We start from the raw sequence: 17,727 nt of genomic DNA on the forward strand, positions 1-17,727 counted from the left end.
AAAAGTGCTGTCGTTCCAAACTATATGGAAATATAAACATTGAGTAGATTTCAGAATAAATACTGCGGTCTTCATTCCCAGGTGTATGTGGAAGAGAGTAAAGGAGTTGTAGTCATAAAAATAAAAAGTTTTATTTTGGTGTAGATTTCTTACCCGGCTGATGTGCAATGGAAATAGACAGAGGGGGAAAACACACCTTAATCGCACTGTTAAAACAAAAAGGGAAAAGAAAAAAAAAAGTGGCAACAAAAAATGTTTTGGTATGAATAACTTTAGTGGAGATGCTGTCAATTTTGTGTATTTAGTATTTTATGGTTACTCTCGTTTAAAGCTCCTAGGACATCCGAATAAAGCTCTGAGAGGGATAAATTCATAACTCTTTAATACCTGAATTTACCCTTTGTCAATTTTTTTCATACTCCATGAAGCACTTAGTGACAAAAGTGTGATAAGACCCACTTTTTGTGTTTGTTTGTTGCATATTGGAAGTGCACTCACTCCCTAAGGGAGTTAAGCACCAAGTTGGTAACACAGTGACGGGCAGATCGTCACATCTAGGACAACCACTAGGGGGCATAAGTGGTGACCAGAAATCATTTCAAGCCTTTTTTTGTCCATTGACCTTTTTGCAAGGTAAATAAAAATACATTTGAGTTATGTAAGACATTTTAAAGGCAAATAATCTACTTTTATCTCCTAGTTCCTAACATTTAACAGGTTTTGTTGCTTTAGGTGTCTAGTGGGGATTTGGACAGAGGTGGAAACTTGATGAATAAACATTATTAATCCTTCGTATCTAATTCTTACACCTTGGTTTTAGCTCCATTAGATTGTTTTATTTTGTTAATACAAAGTTTTTCTTCCAACTCAACTTATCTTCATAAATGTGTTGTTCTGTGTATTTTATTTAGACATTAGTTTTATTGGTTAATGTGATACTTCTACACTTCTCCAGCTTTTCTCTGTTTCTAACTCTACAAATACTGCATAATTGAAAGTCTGTCATGTAGAATATGGTCATTGTAGTAAGTAAGGGTTGTTTCCCATAATTTTAATCATTTAATAGTGATCCTTTTTGAAAGAACGATTTAAACTAGAGAATACTTGGTGGTGGTCAGAAGTATTTCCCTATAGTTTCCTTACTTTCTGATACCAATATTTTAATACAGGTTTCAGAAAGTATGTTTGGTTTACTAAGGTGTTGCTTTATTTTACTGCGTAATACCGGTCAGTCTGCTGCTTTGGGTAAGTATGAAAACCTTTCTCATCTTGTTCTAATGGATTACAGACATGCTAATATTTCTTTACCTTTTAACACACCTTTTTCAACTGTACTTACGGCAAGCTTTTCTGACTGAGTTATATAATCTTGTTTTCCAAATAAATTCTTCCCTAAATGTATTTTAAAAGCAGGCTTGATCCTCATTAACCTTCTGTATTTGCAGAGTTACAGGAAATACTGGGAGAAATGTTTATTATAACCCCCCCCCCCCCCTCCTGCTCTGATAAGGTCCCTAATATGGAGACAAATAAAAACTCCAGTTTCTATGTTAGTTTAAGTTTAATATGAAGAGAAAGAATATGTACCAAACTCCAGAAACATACATAGCAGAGTCAAAACAGATTTAAACCATTTATTTGAAAATACAAATTCCCCCAAATAGTCCTGTCTTCAGCGGGTTAGGTGTCTGTCCACAGAATCCATTTCTTCTGATTTGTCTCCAGACCTGAGACCTTTAGATAATCTGTATAGGGAGCTGAATATTTGCTGAATAATTGAGTTACCAAGAACGCAGGAGTCAAGGAACCAGGGTAAAACCCTCCTTAGGTGTTTACAAACCCACCGACCAGCTTTCAGGACCATAAATAATGTTCTAAGCCTCATTTTGCTCAAGAATTAATTACTTATTTATCTCAATCACATGCCAGTTTTTTTTACATTTATAAAATAGATATTTTTCTACATTTACCTGCAGTTTGTTTGGTCACAATCTTCTCCATTAAATGACTGGTTGGCCATTTATGTGCATAAGTGCCTTGTTTGTCAGTCTGGAAGAAAGTGGAGTCAAAGTTGAGCAGCTAACGGTGCACATGGGATCATCTCTGGGTTGAAATTATTTATGTGTGCTGAGGTGAGAGCAGACGTCACAGAAAATGCAGCGTCTGAGGAATAAATAAATAAAGGTTTCACAATGTTGACTGAGCCAAACCAGAGCAGTACTGAGCGTTTTGTCTGTGTGAATTGAAGGTGGAAGTTTTATGAGCACATTTGTGCAAAAATGTAACAACTACTTTCAAAAAGGGCCCACAAAGAAGAAAACAAGATAACATCAGGACCGGGCATACGCATCGTCAATAACTGTGGGCCTTAGCCGATGTTTCCAGTTTAAAACAGGAGAAACCTTCATGTCTGCTTGGTATCAGAAGCAAAACGAAACCTGAAAACCTGCTGCTGATGACGCAGGATGTGCTTTGGAAAGTTTAACATAGAAAAGGGCGGTCGTCTTTGTGTGCGTTGATGATGACTTTGTAAAAGGTAACATGAGATGAACCTGTCAATATTCTGATTTAATAAGGTCACCAATAAAAGGAGGCACTTAGAATCTTTAGTGCCTTGCAAAATTATTCACTATCCATGAAGTCTTTCACATCACAGTCACAAACTTCAATGTAACTTTAAAAAATTTTCTTTTTTTTTTTTTTTTTACAAAGCAAAAATTTTAAAAAGTACAGAGTGTATTTTCATTTAGTTCCGCTGAGTCGGGCATTTGAAGAAGCATCTTTCACTGCAGGTACAGCTGCTGATTCTTCAGGAAATCTCAGCTTTGCCATCTAGAAATAACCCAACATTAGTCACTGGATGGAGCCCACCTTGCCACAGAATCTCAGCTGGACCTAGGTCTGGGCTTGGACTAGGCCATTCTTACACCTCAGTATGCTTTGATCTAAACCCTCCACTGAGTCTCTGGCTGTATGTTGACGATTGTTGTCCTGCTAGAAGGCAAACGTCCCCAGTTTCAACTTTTCAGCAGCCTCTAACTTGCTTTCTTCCGTATTAAGCTCCATCATCATCATCTGCATCCCCACAAACCGCAAATTGGACTTTCTATTAGTTTCTTGAATCAATGGCTTTCCTATTGTCGCTACTTTCCAAAGATCAAACTTGTTGAGTGGGGGACTCGTTGTTTTCAGGATCTCTGCAGCTCCCCCAGAGTCGCTGTGGGCCTCTTGGCTGCTTGTGTTAGCGTTAAAAGTTGGTGACTGTAATGGGACAATCTGTAGAAAACTTCAAGAGGTAAGAATAATTTTGCATGGCTTGCTAGATAATTTTCTAACTTTAGTTTTTCTTCACCATAAAGCAGTATGACGAAACTCTGGCCAAGCCCCCCCAAGGGATGATAGAGTGCTGTTTAATTTTGTAATTGTCTGCCTACTGTTGAGTTAGAATGTGAACTTCTTTTAATATTTACGCGACAGTGTTCATCTATACCCTTTCAGTTTCTACATTTTACCCCTTTCCGTTGTGCATTAAACAAATACTACACCATGGATGTGCAGTAGTGTGTCCAATAATGCTTTGTATTTTAGCAGTTTTATTCTGAAGGCTGTTCTTCACTTCTTTCAGAGGGAACAGGAAATGAGAGTGGGTGAGCTGGGCCCTCGTGGAGCTGGTAATATAGGAGGTACGGGCATGATTGTGTAGATGAGATATTTTTATCCACAATAGGAACTGTGGATTCAACATGAATGTCAAGTTTTCTGCATTAATGTTTTATTTTTTAATATATTTTTTTGTTTAAATTGAAAGATGAAGGCAACTTACTTGACATGTGGTTTATACAAAGCAAATATTACAATATACTGATAACTTGTTGGATGGAAAATTTAGTTAAAGAACCATTTTTTACCCTGAACTTTTATCCTCAGCTGCAGATAATTATCTATGATAATTTTAGAAGATGGTAGAAAAGGTGCGGATATTCGTAACTCTGGTAAATTATAAGTGTATTGAGTCATTGCATAAAAAATCACCTTGAAATTGAACATGTTTTTCAGGAAAATATACACATTTTTAAAGTGATGTCTTGAGTAATAAGGTGCACAATAACAAATGAAATGCCATTCTGCTGTGTGGAGAATGGATGACCTTGGATGCATGTCCTTTTTAAATAGTACAAATAGAAATGAATGATTGGTCAGAAAAAGAACATAACCCAGGATTGCACATCACCTTTATAAAGCTCTGTCTCAGTCATGTGGGTTTCCTGCCATACTCAACGGGCGTGTCCAGGTCTATACAACATGTTGGTTGAAATGTTTTTTGTCTTGTCTATGATTTTCACATTTGTCATTCTGTGCTTCCTCTCTATTCTTTCTTTTACTTTGTTTAAAATGACTTCATCTGTCAACACAATTTTACCCATCATCTAAAATCTTCACATGGAATGAATGCGTAATAAAATTAATTAAAAAAGTTTTGTTTAAATACCAGGCCACAGTGACTTCCCCACTTTTCGCTCTGTGGCATCGTGTTTTTTTCAGTGATAACCCTTTAGTAGACAATACTAAGCCATGATATATTGGCCCTGGGTACAAGTGGCTAAAAAGAAATAAATATGTAAAGTTGTAATAACCTGGGATTAAACTACATGGATTAGAGAATTTTGCATTGGATTGTAGTAGAATATCAAACTAAGTTTCTTTAAGGTACTTAATAGGTTGGGTTTGGTTAAAGACACTTTTCTGGTAATGTCTCTAGTGTTAGAAAATTATAGCATTATTTTTTCAGTAACGGAGGAATGACTTTTCTCATTTTGGGAACGCTGTTACCTTATTTAAAACATAACCTGGTCAAACAGCAGTGTGCTGTTTACGGAAGTAATGGCAGATGTAATTGTTACTAGAAGGGTTCGGTAAAGCTTTGTTAAAAGAAGAAGAAAGTTAAGAGGAAATCAGCGCTGCTACTAAGTCTCAATATGACCGCTCAGACTGCGGACACTTTAATTAATATCAGATATGTATCCAAGTTAGTACCACATATGGAATTGGCAAAATAATTTTTTTTTTGTGGAAGATGAAAAGATCTGATGAGAAGTTTGGAATTGGGCTGTTCACACTGCAATTAAAAACCCTGAACCTGATATGGGTCAGTTTTGCCTCCTGTGTGAACAGAGCCTAAAGCTAGGTTTATAATCGACGCATTGAAGACGATGCGCTGTGCTCCTTTAAATGCTATGTTGTTGCTGTTTATTCTGTGACTGAAAGCAGCATACACATATTATTGGCATACTTTCAGGGGTGAGTTTGTGGGTACAAACAGGAATTTTGTCCTCTGTTTCCATCACTTGCAGCGTAAAATGTAAAATGACTACCAACAGTATGCAAAGCCATTAGCTTTTATGTAGTAAAGCAAAACCTTTTTTTTAACCCTTCATTAAATAAAGATGCCTATGGGCTTTACTGTATCTTTATGTCTTAACGTTTTCTCAATGCAACGGGTGAACATACCATCTTCATCAACAGGGACAGCCGGCCCGTTGTGGGAAATAGTACACCACCCTCCCTAAGACAAAAGGATAAAAAGAAGGAATGGAGTTAATTTTGCCATTCTAAGTTTTTAATATGATCCATTCAGCAGCCTGAATGTCACTGTGAGGTTTAGCAGCCTGCGCTTTCCAACCAGAAGCCCCGCCCCTTGGGACGATTTGAAAATCGCCTCAGCTGCTTCCATACACGTTTTGGACACAGTTTATAATTTTGGACACAGCAATTAATTTCTATGGGCTCTGGGAGGGCTTGCCTCAACTTGATTTTTGTCACAAGCACTGTTGCATGCTTGGCCGATACCTACTGCGCGCACACATCAGCATAATCTGATTTGATTATCTTTATGGCATCCATGGTAGCAATATATTGCAGACTGTGCCAACAGTGATTTCAAGGCCAAAATAGTAGATAATAATTGTATGTTTTGTGACCACAGTGTAACTGTTCTGCCGTGTAACCAAATAGATTTTATTTAGAATTTAACTTATTAGCTGTACAAAATACTGTAGAATATATTCAGTTCATGTGTTGTCTTGCCATCTAGCAGCTGAGCAAGAAACCAAATTAAATGTCAGTGTAATTGTTAAGTTAGCTGGTGTCTAACCCTTCATTTATTTCTGTTTTGCTGCCAGAAACACACCAACTATTCGTCATAAATAGCCCCGCGGCCAGTTTGGGTGTGTAACGTCAAATGTTACTTCTCAATTACTGCATTTCCAATAGATTTGTTGAGTACTGCCCCCACCCCCCCTTTGTTTTTCGTGAATACTGCACCTACGTCCATGTCAACGTCTACAACGCTTCTAAGGGTTCATGCATAGCCTTGGGCGACACTTGTGGGGGTGTGAATGGAGACTTGGTAGTTAGGGAGCATTTGCTTAGATTTTTTATGAATGGTCAGACACAGGTCAAAGCTTATACTCTTTGTTTTACGTTATGTTTGCAACTGGGTGCCTTAGTTTTGCACTCCTTGAGTGGTACCTGTTATGGTTTACTGTCATAATCACGAAAATAAATGAATTACATTCTTACCTGGCTGTTGTCTGGCATGGTGAGTGTTGCGTAGTGCAGCTTGAAGAGGGCTGTTCATGAAGCTAACAACTTATATTGTCCACTGATGCGTTCATGTTGCTCTCAACCATCTGTATGGTACTGACTAATTTCTGCGTAATTTTGACAACTTTCAGCAGAACGGGCCGCTACGCTGATATGCGCTGGAGAGAACCCTGAGATGTTCTCAGATGTTCTCAATGTTTTCAGATACTTAGTCCATTTAACTTGTTGTTATGCATTTTATATTTGAACCCAATAGTATTTAAAGTTCTAATAATGGGAAAGTCATCCAAATTTATTGACATTTTAGATCATAAAAAGTAACTGCATAGCTACTTTGCCTTGGAACGAGTTTCTTTGATTGTTACTTTTTGAGAGAAGTAACTATAACCGGTTACTTTTTTTTTTTAAAGCTAGAGTCAGTGATTTTTCTGGAAGTTTCCCCACGTCTTTTTAAATAACTGTACATGCACAAGACCGTCTTACCTTGCTCTTCCACTCTTCAGGGGGGATCGCATGAACAAAAATGTCCCAAATCCACTCTGGTCTTCTTACTTTCTATTGAGGCCTTCCTCTTCTTCTCATAAACTTGTAGAGCAGTTTACTACTCTCAGGATGAAAGGATTATTTTACCCAGTATAACAATGTTTCTGAACTGGATTACCAACTATAGCTTTAAGTAACTTGCTTAACACTAAATGTCACAAACTGGCATTGAAGAAAGCTTCTGGTTGGTGCAAGCATAAAAAAGTAGCGATTATCAAAATAAAGCAAGATGCCTTTTTTAAAACTTGGTCAAAGCACAAGATGGTACCACTTCCAACCTCATATGTTCACACGACTCTGATGCAGTAGAGGGATTATGTTACAGATGCTATTCCTTCTCAATTTATCTTACTGTTCCTTTGATCTATGATGCCTTATATTTAAACAGTCTTATTAATACCTTTGTGTAGAATCCTCCTTGGATGTTACTCATCTTGTGGTATTAACTGAGCCCCAGTTTTATATTTGGGAGTTACTAGTTTTGTAAGCTTTTGTTTTTAGTTATAAATCTCTTGTTTCATACAGTAGTTGGTGGTTCAGAACCTCATTCTGCAATAATAAATCTGTTGTTGGGATGATAATTGAACCAGCAACCCTCCTCAGTAACACGTTTGTTCCTCCGATGTAAAAACTGTCCTCATATTTAGAAATTAAATCATCGCCTCTACAATGATTTAACCTCCTGTTATCGCGCTGTGTAAGTGTTTCAACTCTCCTTTCCTGTATTCCCTATGGTTAGGGTGATGTGCAATCCGGTGGTTGAATGTATCTATGTGCACAGACGACATCACGTCGCCTGAAGCATTATTTCATAGAAATGTCTACTCAGCTCATCAATTTCATGTTTTTTTTTTAACCTTCCTCTTTTTTTTTCTTAACATATGTCCAAAATGTGTTAATGTAAAATTATATTGTGATTTTAGAGCACAAAACTGAATGAAATTAGCTTTAAACTGGGCAACAATTTCACAATGTAGCTGAAGTGTAAAGAATGAGTACAACTCTGATGCTCACCGAATCGTATATCAAATACTACTTTGTTGAAGATGCACATGTTTTCTATCGCACTCATTTTTACATGCATTCAGTAAATATAGGATCAGTCTGTCTTGATGCTGAGTGCTGATTTAATACCTATAATCTTTTACACTATATGAAAATACACAAAACATTTTAGTTGCCTGATGAATTTGTAGCACATACTAGATTTAATCTGCAAATACATATGAAGTAGCTTTGAACGAAGCAGACTGATGACCCAGTAATCCGTTGTTTTGCGTGTAGATGGGTTTAACCAGGCCTCTTCAGGGCCCAGTGGGAACCAGGGTCAAATGATGGGCGTGAGTGGAAGGGGAGGAGCCATTGCCCCAGAGGGAGCAACAAATATGGGGACACCTCTGATGTCAGAGAATGGAGCCATGGTAACGTATCAGGAAACCTTGACTTACGCTTCTCTGTTCAATGATACGGTCGGGTCAAAACGGCAGAGCATTAGCCCGCATTGTGTTGGGAAACCTGAGCTAAACTCTCAGACATTTGGTCAGATATGTTTTCAAAAAATCTACTTGTAAAGAAACGGAGACTTTGCATTAGAAACTATACAATGCCTTGCAAAAGTATTTATAGCTCCTTAAACTGTTTCACATTGGATAACTTTACAAAAGAAATGGAAAGAGCACGTCAGAAAGAGAGCGTTGTAGAACAGATGGAAGGAGAAGTCCATTGTTGAAAGAAAATCTAAAGACATCTCATTCATTTGGAGTTTGCCACACGCCATGTAGGGGGCACAGCAAACATGTAGAAGATAACCAGGTCAGATTTGCAATGCAATGATCTCCTCCAGATACTTCATGCTCCAGCTTTTAGTGGCGACAGCATTATGCTGTGGGGAGCTTTTCTTCAGTGAATGTAGGAAGATGTGGGAGTGGAGCTAAATACAGACCAATCCTGGAATAACACCTGCAAAGGACCTGAAACTGGGGCAGAGTTTCACCGCCACTCTAAACATCCAGCGGGAGCCTCACTGGAAGGATTTAGATTGAAGGTATTTCTATTAGAACGGCTCGGGGAAAGCGAGACTCAAATCTAGTTGGAGAATCTGTGCCAATACTTGAGAGCTGATATTCAGATGTTCCCCTAATTTTACTGACTCTGAACTGTTTTACAAAGAAGAATATCTAAAGATTTTAGTCTTTAGTTCAAAAATGTTGGAGACATACAATGAAAGCTGTAATCACAGCAAACTGTGATTTTTATCAAGGTTGGAGTTTGTACTGAACAAAAATGCACAGCCTACTGTCACATCTATATTTGTAAAAAAAAAAACAATTGAAAACCAATTTATACCGAGGTCTGCGGTGGTAACGTGAAAACGTTTTGAGGTATTGATACTTCTGCAAGGCGTTGTTCATTTAAAAGTAGAAGGAATATTATGAAAATAATCATTTTGAAGCATCTGTTGAATCTCGTTCACTAATTGTGGTATTTTTCTTTTCTCCCTTCTCTGCGGGTTCACCTCCTTTTTTTGCTTTCTTTACACTTGGATGATGACAATTGCATCATTTCCTAAACACCTGCACCACCCTATTTTGGATCAACCGGCTTCATTAATGACTGTCCCAACATGGCCTCTTGGGCCGACTTACAACTGTTCCTTGAACCTCATGAACCAACCCCTCGAATCTCGATGTGGAAATCAGCGTAATGATAGGTACCCTCAGGGTGGACCAATGGGTGTTCGACCAGAGGTTGAGTCTCCAAAGCAGCAGCAGCAGCAGCAGCCACTGGGGCCCCAGGGTGGACCAGCTCCAGGATATGGCAGAGGCAGCCCAGTTTCGGGTGTCTTTGACGGCCCAAATAGCAAACGCCGCAGATACTAACGTCTAACGGTTCTAATGGATCAGCAGCCAGTGCAATTTCTTTGTTTTTGTTTTTTTTCTTGTTTTACGTAAAACCTCATGTTTACCCATCATGACTCCCAATTTGCTAGACAACGGAATTACATGTTTTTTGTGTTGTGGATTTATTTTTTGGTTGATAAAAGGGACTGCTTTGTTGTTTGTTTTACCTGTTTTTAGCAGAATTCTTCTCTTCTCAACTAAATAAAACTCTTCGTCAGCACAAACACATCGGAAACTGCAGTGTTTCTCGCGTTTGGATCTTTTGTTTTGGGTGAGAATATAATAACCATACATGCTTTCCAAGGTGGCTGTCATTAAAAGCTCTAATTTTCTCATTCATTAGTCTGCACCTTTCAAATAAAGGTTTGCAACACAACAGGAGCTTGTTTTGTATCTGTTGTATTTTGCCACAAACAGTCCCAATATTTGTCTTGAACTGGCTGTTACTGAACATTCACCTTGTGACTAAAGAGGTCCAAGCAAAGTCACGTTATAAGCGTCTGGTGCTCATCATCTCACACTTTTGCCATTTTGTACTTCTGCCGTTTTCGTTATCTTTGTACCCAACTCGTGTTGTAATACAAAAAGAGCCGAATGCCATTGGCCGTTTTGTAGCGACCGTTTGGTAATTCATGTCGAACTTGGGGACGACCCATTCACGCTTTGAAAGCCAATAATCTACTATATTGTCCTCAGACCTTACTGTAAGTGACTGTGATTCAGTAAATGTCTATCAGCCGAGCTTTTTTTTTCTTTTTCCCTGATGTCTTATGTCATGAAAGTCAACTGCCCCAAACGGGTCAGAACCAGAATTGATTGGAAATGGGATGTGTTAGAAAATCTTGAGTAAATGCCATACAACTGTAATTGCAATTAGTTATTGTAAGGCTCGAAGCCCCCCTTCACCAGTCTGTCCCTGCCTATGTCCCTTCTGGCGCACTCCCCAGGCTATGGCTCGACTTTATAGTACATGTTGGAAAGAAATGCATGCACTGATTGAAACAATGTAATAAATAAATAATTTCAAGATGTATAAAAGTATAGGTCAGTTTTTTTCTAATTTGTTGAAGTTCTGTGGTCAGAATTAGCCTTTGACTTATAGGCTTTCATTGGCATGTCGGTAAGTCTACATCAGAGCATTTGCCTTGAATGTTGGTCCAAAGTTTCATGAGGGTTCGTTTACTTCTCCATATTTTAGCGACAACTAGTGTTGAGTTTTTCCCCAAAATCGTCACACAATCTCAGATATGACTGATGTGGAGATTTTCGTCCAAGAAACGTTTGCCGCGTCAGATATGCTAAAGTTTTTAGCTAGCTACCAATAAAAGTATAATGCATAACTTTCAAAATCCTCAGGAAATAAATGTTCATTCAAATAATATGTAGAATTTGAGGATTTAGAGCATTGTTTGCTTTCAGATGTGATCGAAAACGGGTGCAAAGAGAATTAAACAACTAGTGGGAGATGGAGACGAATTGGCAACGCCTAGCTATGAAATGGTACGAATTGGCAAAAGAAGTGACCTGACCTAGAGCTTGAGTGGTTATCGCCACCTACTGGAACAGCATGGGTATTTTAACAATTTTGTGAAAATTTCTTGGCAGTTTTTAGGTGGCAACATTTTTTTAAGCTGGATTAAATGTTTTTTTTAAAAAAAAGGTATAGTTGGAGCCTTGGTGCTTGTTTGTTTGTGCTGAAAGCTTCTCTTATCGGTCAACTTTAAAGTTGCTGCTGTTGGCTCCTACTGACTTTCAACAACAGGGATTACTCGCACAACCTTCATTGTTGATGGGAGTATCATGTGTACCAGAAACATGATGTAATGTGCTATTGGTATGGAGAGTGTACCATTCTAGGATTTTAAAATAACAGATCATATTTGAATTGTAAGTGGAAGAGTCCACCTGTACAGACACTGAGCCGTCACAGGCTTTAGTTGCCTTAGTTGTAGACACCCAGGGCAATGATTCCTATTTCAGAGAAATTCCTGCTCTGGCTTTGAAATCTTGCAATTAAAAGATTGAAAAGCATACTTTACTTTTTTATTTTTTCACCCCGAAATTATGAAAGTATTTGTGACATTCTGAACTTATGGAATGATTTTCGTTGTATTTGGGATTTCATTTCCCTTTTTAACATTTTCTTTTGCCCAGAGTAATAGGAAGTAAATGTTTCATGTAGCTTTTGTGTGTCTTGTATTTGATGGTTGAGAGAAATAAAATATTTGTAGAATGCTTCTTTTCCTATTTGAACAAACTGTACATTTTTTTTCTTTCAAACCCGATGGAAAATAAATATCCTCCACTTATATCCACCTCTATCTGATTGTTTGCACACCACAAGACACTTTAGATTTACAATTGGTAAATACCTCAGATGTAGAACTTTTATAAATACTCAAAGTGTAATCCCACTCGGAGATGAACATACTTATCTTGGCAGTGATCATATAGATGTTATAGATTTTAAATATTTACTTTGAACTATTTCTTTCTTTTTTTAGGATTATACAAAATCAAGTATAAATACTTTAAAACAAGAATTTATTTAAATTTTGGGATTTTTTTTTTTACCAAATCCACACTTGAGTACACTCCCTTGCTGCCACATCTGTTCAACACGTAACACAGCCAATCACCTGGCAATTGCATCGATGCGTCTCTTGGACGAAAATTACTTGCTAAAGTTCAAGCTGAGCATCAGAATGAGGAGAAAGGGGCATTTAAGGGACTTTGAGCACAAAGAAAAGTTCAAAGTCTTACAGCCACCATATGTGGAACACCATCTCTGAACACACACGTTGGACCTCGAAGCAGATGGGCAACAGCAGCAGACACCCAGGATGTCACTCCGTGTAGCTTAGACCCGAAAACGGAGATGCAAACTTTGACTAAAACAGGGAAAAAAATCCTGCATTGTCCATTAAGTCTCGATTTCAGTTGCAACATTCAGATGGTGGAGTCAGAATTTGGGGCAATCAACATAAAGCGATCCTTCCTTGTATAACCAGTTCAGCCTGGTGGTGTAGTCTTGTGGGCCCACTTTGGCTCCTCAGCACCAATAAACATTACGTTAATATTGCCGGTCGTATATTTTCACCTTGCTTGGTATAACTATTACACTGGATTGTCACAGCATGTGCGTGTGAACTGTAGCCGAATACATCATTAACTGTTTGCCCATTCAAGCTCTCGATTTCAGTGGATCTGGGACTGATAAGGTGTTGCTGAGGTTAAAGAGTAGTTTGACTGCAGGTAAATACTTTCCTTTCTATTTCCTGCCTTTGTTTTGTGAAATGTTCTGTGGGTTGTATACTGGTCAAAAGTTTTGTTGTTAACTTTACGCCGTTTGAGTGAGCTCAGATTGTGTAATAGAAATCCAGTGGATTTTAAATCACTGATAAGAGATGTTTTATTAGTAAAAATTAAAAACATACTGAAATTCTGCAGGAGGTGCAAGAATGGATATCGAGACTGTTGCATCCTAAATTTTATTTATTTTTTATTTCAAATATCTTGAAAATAGTTTAATCAGAGTATGGTTGCTTCTCCTTCAAAGGAGAGAAGCAACTGGCCAAGAACAAGAAGGGAAATTAAAATGTTTCCTAAATGCAACTTCTTTCAGCTAATCTTATAAAATACACAGCTCTTCTTTTTTTTTTTTTTTTTTTTTTTTTTTTTTTTTTTGTGTGTGTGTGCGTGTCCTGTCTGGCAATGCGGCAATAAGAATTGTTGTCTTAATGCCAGAAAGAGCTCAACAGATTTTATTCGCCATAGTGCTCTGCTTGTTTTATATATGTAAATAGTTTGATTATGTAGGGAATAATTCATGTTTATACATTGAGAAAGTAGAAGAGGAGAGAGAAATGAGAAGGAAAAAAAAAGAAAGGGAGAAAAGGTGAAAGAAAGAGGAGTCAGAGAGAGAGAGATTGACAAAACTTCATCAGTCTGCTTCATTACCTGCAAAGAGAGATGTAAAAAGAACAGCACAACTAATAGAATTATAGATACAATACAGCAACACCTTGATACCATCACTAAAGTATATACAGTATTAAACAATACGAAATGCATAAAGTGGTTGCTGAAGATAAAAACTGATGAGTATGCAAGTAACCAGACCCAGGCACCTGTAGGTGCTCCCAGGCGTGCAATGTCCACCCCCGGGGCAAACGCTCAATAGCGGCTGTGAAGAGCCAAAGACCCCCCGAAACACCGAGGCAGGCCCCAGGGGACCCAAAAGCCCAGATGCCCAAAGGGACCCCACAGGAAATTCGCAGCCCCCACCGAGGGAAGAGGGGGAAACGTCCCCCAGGAAATCCCCAGCTGCCGCAACGCCGAAGCCCCCAGGAGCTGCGGGGATGATCCCTTGGGCTCTGCCGGCAGCCAGCTACGCTGAGGCAGGACCGGTCATGGGCCCCGGGGAGCCGAGGCCCCAGGAGCTCTTCACCAAACTGGCTAACATGATGGGGCAGCTTTCCAAAGCAAAATTGATGAAGTGGGTCAAAGATCAAAGCATTCACATTTTGGACCTACAGTAAGAAACTTCCCCAGATTGAGAGCCTTTTTCCAGCCCACAATAAACCAAACCCGACAATCCACTGCGAGAGCTTCTGAGACATGAATAGTTCGGCATCATTTAGGATTGGACCCAGATATTTATGTCAAAGTTTATTTCTATCGCACATTTAAAGGTAGAGTCTGTGATTATTCCGGAAGTTTCCCCAAGTCCCTTTTTGCATAACCGTGCATGCGCAAGACCGTCTTATTTTGCTCTTCCACTCCTCAGGAGGATCGTGTGAATCTCCCAAATCCACTCTGGTCTAATTTCTTTCTACTGAGGCCTTTCTCTTCTTCTCATAAACTTGTAAGCGGTTTGCTTCTTGCGACTCTCAGCTATGTTGAAAGTATACGGTGAGAGCAGCAGGGCTACGATTTAATGGCTAACAGCGAAGCTAACCGCTAAGCTAACAGGGTACATAAACACTAGACGTGCGTATGCACAGCCAGCAAGCAGAAACTGAAAAGCACGCACACTGATGTTACGTAAGCGCGTCAGAATGATTGGCATGTGGGACAACAAATAGATGAGGTGATACTGTGGAACATGAGGGACAGAGGGGGGTGAGAGCAGAACCAAAACTCTGACCAATCACTGCACCTCGGACCGAACAGCAAGGATTGGTCTGAGTTTTTACAGGCCTGTAGCTCCCATAGAAATGGATTTTTCTATTCTTTTTTAATGTATTAACTATTATTACTCTCAGGATGGAAGGACGATTTCACCCGGTATAACAAAGTGTTTCTGAACAGCATTACCAACTATAGCTTTAAGACAATATTGACTAAATTCTGTACAAAGCATAAAACCACCTATAACTTTATATATAACTAAACTGCAATTAATCATGACCAGAAAACCATTCAACTGAATAGAAATAGGTTTTTATATTAAAATACAAAATATTCTGCGACTACTAAACAATAGTTGTGTTCTAGTATTTTAAGACTTGTTTGAGTCTTCACCTCACTAGAGTTTCAAAAGCCCTATATTTATGTTGTCGCCTTTTCTCAACGATTGCGTAAAGAATTAATTGAGTCCTAACATTTTGAAACCCTTTGTGTTATCTTACCTGCTCATCTGGACGTGGAGCTATGTTTAGACTGAAAAACTAATGTTGTCAGACTCTCTGCTTTGGTTTTTTATTGTATTAACATCCAGACCAGGGAGAGGATTTAGCTCTTTAATTTCTGAAATGCTTTTTTCCCCCCCTCGGCTTAAATGCATTTGAACATCTGGTGACTCCCTCTTTCCTGCTCACAGAAAATGCTTTCACTGCGCGTTTTGGGTCATTGTTTCTGATCGCATTGCAGAACCAATATAACTGTATACACGCAAATTCATCTGGTTGCTTCTGTTTTATTGTGAATGAACAGAGGAAGGTACTTTTTATTGTAGAAAGGTTAATACACATATTCGTTTGTGCAGGCTTGTGACGTGTCCTAAGGATGTTTTGCCATCAACGTCTCGAAGAACATTTACCTTTCCACTCAGTGTTGTAATTGTGTTGCTTTCGTGTTAAGATCCTTTAGATAGAACATCATGTCCATAAGAAAACATTCATAAAAACAACCTTTTTTAGTTTCTGCTTTGCATTAAGCACAGTTTCTACCAGGTTTTGGGGGAATCTGGGAATGTGATCAGTTTTATTTTAGGTTGTGTTACTTTATGTGTAAGCTTTACAAGCATTATTTCTCTTTTTTTGGACAGTTTTTACCTGAAATGTGTCAACTACTGTGCATATAGAAAGCTATTATTCAATAAAAAATGGCTGCTAAGGCTTTTAGAAAAGTATCTGCCTCATTCCTAGTTTTTTAGTACATTATCCTGTAATTGTCTGCCGATCCTAACCTTTTTTTTTCTTTTTGACTATTTTCATGTTTCAAATAAAAAAAAAAAAGCTTAGTTCTTCTGTTGAGCCAGTTTTGCTTTTACAGATAATTTTCTACATCTTTTTACACAAATATCCCCATAGCTTATTAAAGTGGTGACAGATTTGCAATAAGTTGTCATGTTTCTTGTCTGCTACAGGTCCTGTGTGCCAGATGCCACTAGTAATGCAGCCATGGAACTGGTAAATCTTTGCATACATACGCACTTTGGTGTTTTTTTTTTGTTTTTGTTTTTTTACATTGAAATGGCTTTTTTGCAGCGGTGGACCAGATTTTATTATTAATACAGCACCCTGATGTTGACATTCCTAATTAATTTCAAGCCCATGAACATAAAAACCAGCAGGTAAGTGAGCTTTACCAGGGGGTTACTTATAGTTCTGTTACTCTGAAGCATTATATTCTGTTAGTTTTAATATTCATAATATGATTGCATTTAATCATAATGTCATAAATGTCAGTGGGCTCCATTGCTTCTCCTTGTTTAGTGATCGCGTGCATACGGGATATGGTACTTCCAGTCATGTGGTCTTGTTTTGGTAATAATACAGAAAAGCGCAACATATGGAGCAACAACCATGTGTAAATCACAGAAATAACGTATAATAAGCAAACAAGGCACATTAATTTAACTGGGAAACCTTTGTATGCAACTAGAAAGAGCTACTGGTGTAGAAATGTGTCAAACAGTACGTGACTAGGCTCCTTTAAGATCAAGATGGCAGGATGTGTTGCTTTTTGAGATCTTTTAGCCTATTTCATGTTGTCCTACAGGTTCCGTTTGTCATTTCTTGGTTCTACTGCTCTGGCAGTGCTCTTCATATTTTAACAGGGAGATAGCTTCGTTTTTCCCTTAGAAAATCAAAAAATCAATCCAAAAAAATTTTTTTGTTCACTGAAATAATTTTTTACATTTGATCTGAAACTTTTTAATGTGACAGAAGCATAAGAAGAATAAGCCAGTTAGGGGCAAATAGTTTTTCACAGCTCTGCTAATGCAGGTAGGGCCGGTTCATGGATTCCTTTTACTGGTTTTATTTGACACCAGAAAGCGGTCCCAACCGAGCAGGATTTTGGACATCAATGTTTATTTTTTGTCTAAATCACTTGTAATTTTTAATGAACTATTCTAATCAATTGGTTACATTTATTCTATTCCTTCTGTGCTGAATAAAGTTGCTAAAACACTGTTTTTCTTATGCCTCTTTTTTTTTGCCTGCAGCTGATC

The 17,727-nt window shown here is 38.2% G+C and overlaps 1 protein-coding gene across 4 annotated transcripts in view; it reads left to right on the forward strand.

Moving 5' to 3' along the window:
* Positions 1–17,691, forward strand: part of pspc1 (paraspeckle component 1) — a 29,436-nt gene extending 11,745 nt beyond the window's left edge. The window contains exons 8-10 of one of the 4 annotated variants that reach the window (XM_036128058.1): positions 3,626–3,683; positions 8,431–8,567; positions 9,846–11,092. In XM_036128058.1, the coding sequence (XP_035983951.1) occupies positions 3,626–3,683; positions 8,431–8,567; positions 9,846–10,025 (375 nt within the window). In that variant the 3' untranslated portion in view covers positions 10,026–11,092. Of the gene's footprint in view, positions 1–3,625; positions 3,684–8,430; positions 8,568–9,845; positions 11,093–16,638 lie in introns of those variants that run through there. The other 3 variants (XR_004927982.1, XM_036128060.1, XM_036128059.1) reach the window with 3 other exon arrangements.
* Positions 17,692–17,727: the final 36 nt, after the last annotated feature.

This window comes from Fundulus heteroclitus, chromosome 24 (genome assembly GCF_011125445.2).
Source record: "Fundulus heteroclitus isolate FHET01 chromosome 24, MU-UCD_Fhet_4.1, whole genome shotgun sequence".
Lineage (NCBI taxonomy): Eukaryota > Metazoa > Chordata > Actinopteri > Cyprinodontiformes > Fundulidae > Fundulus > Fundulus heteroclitus.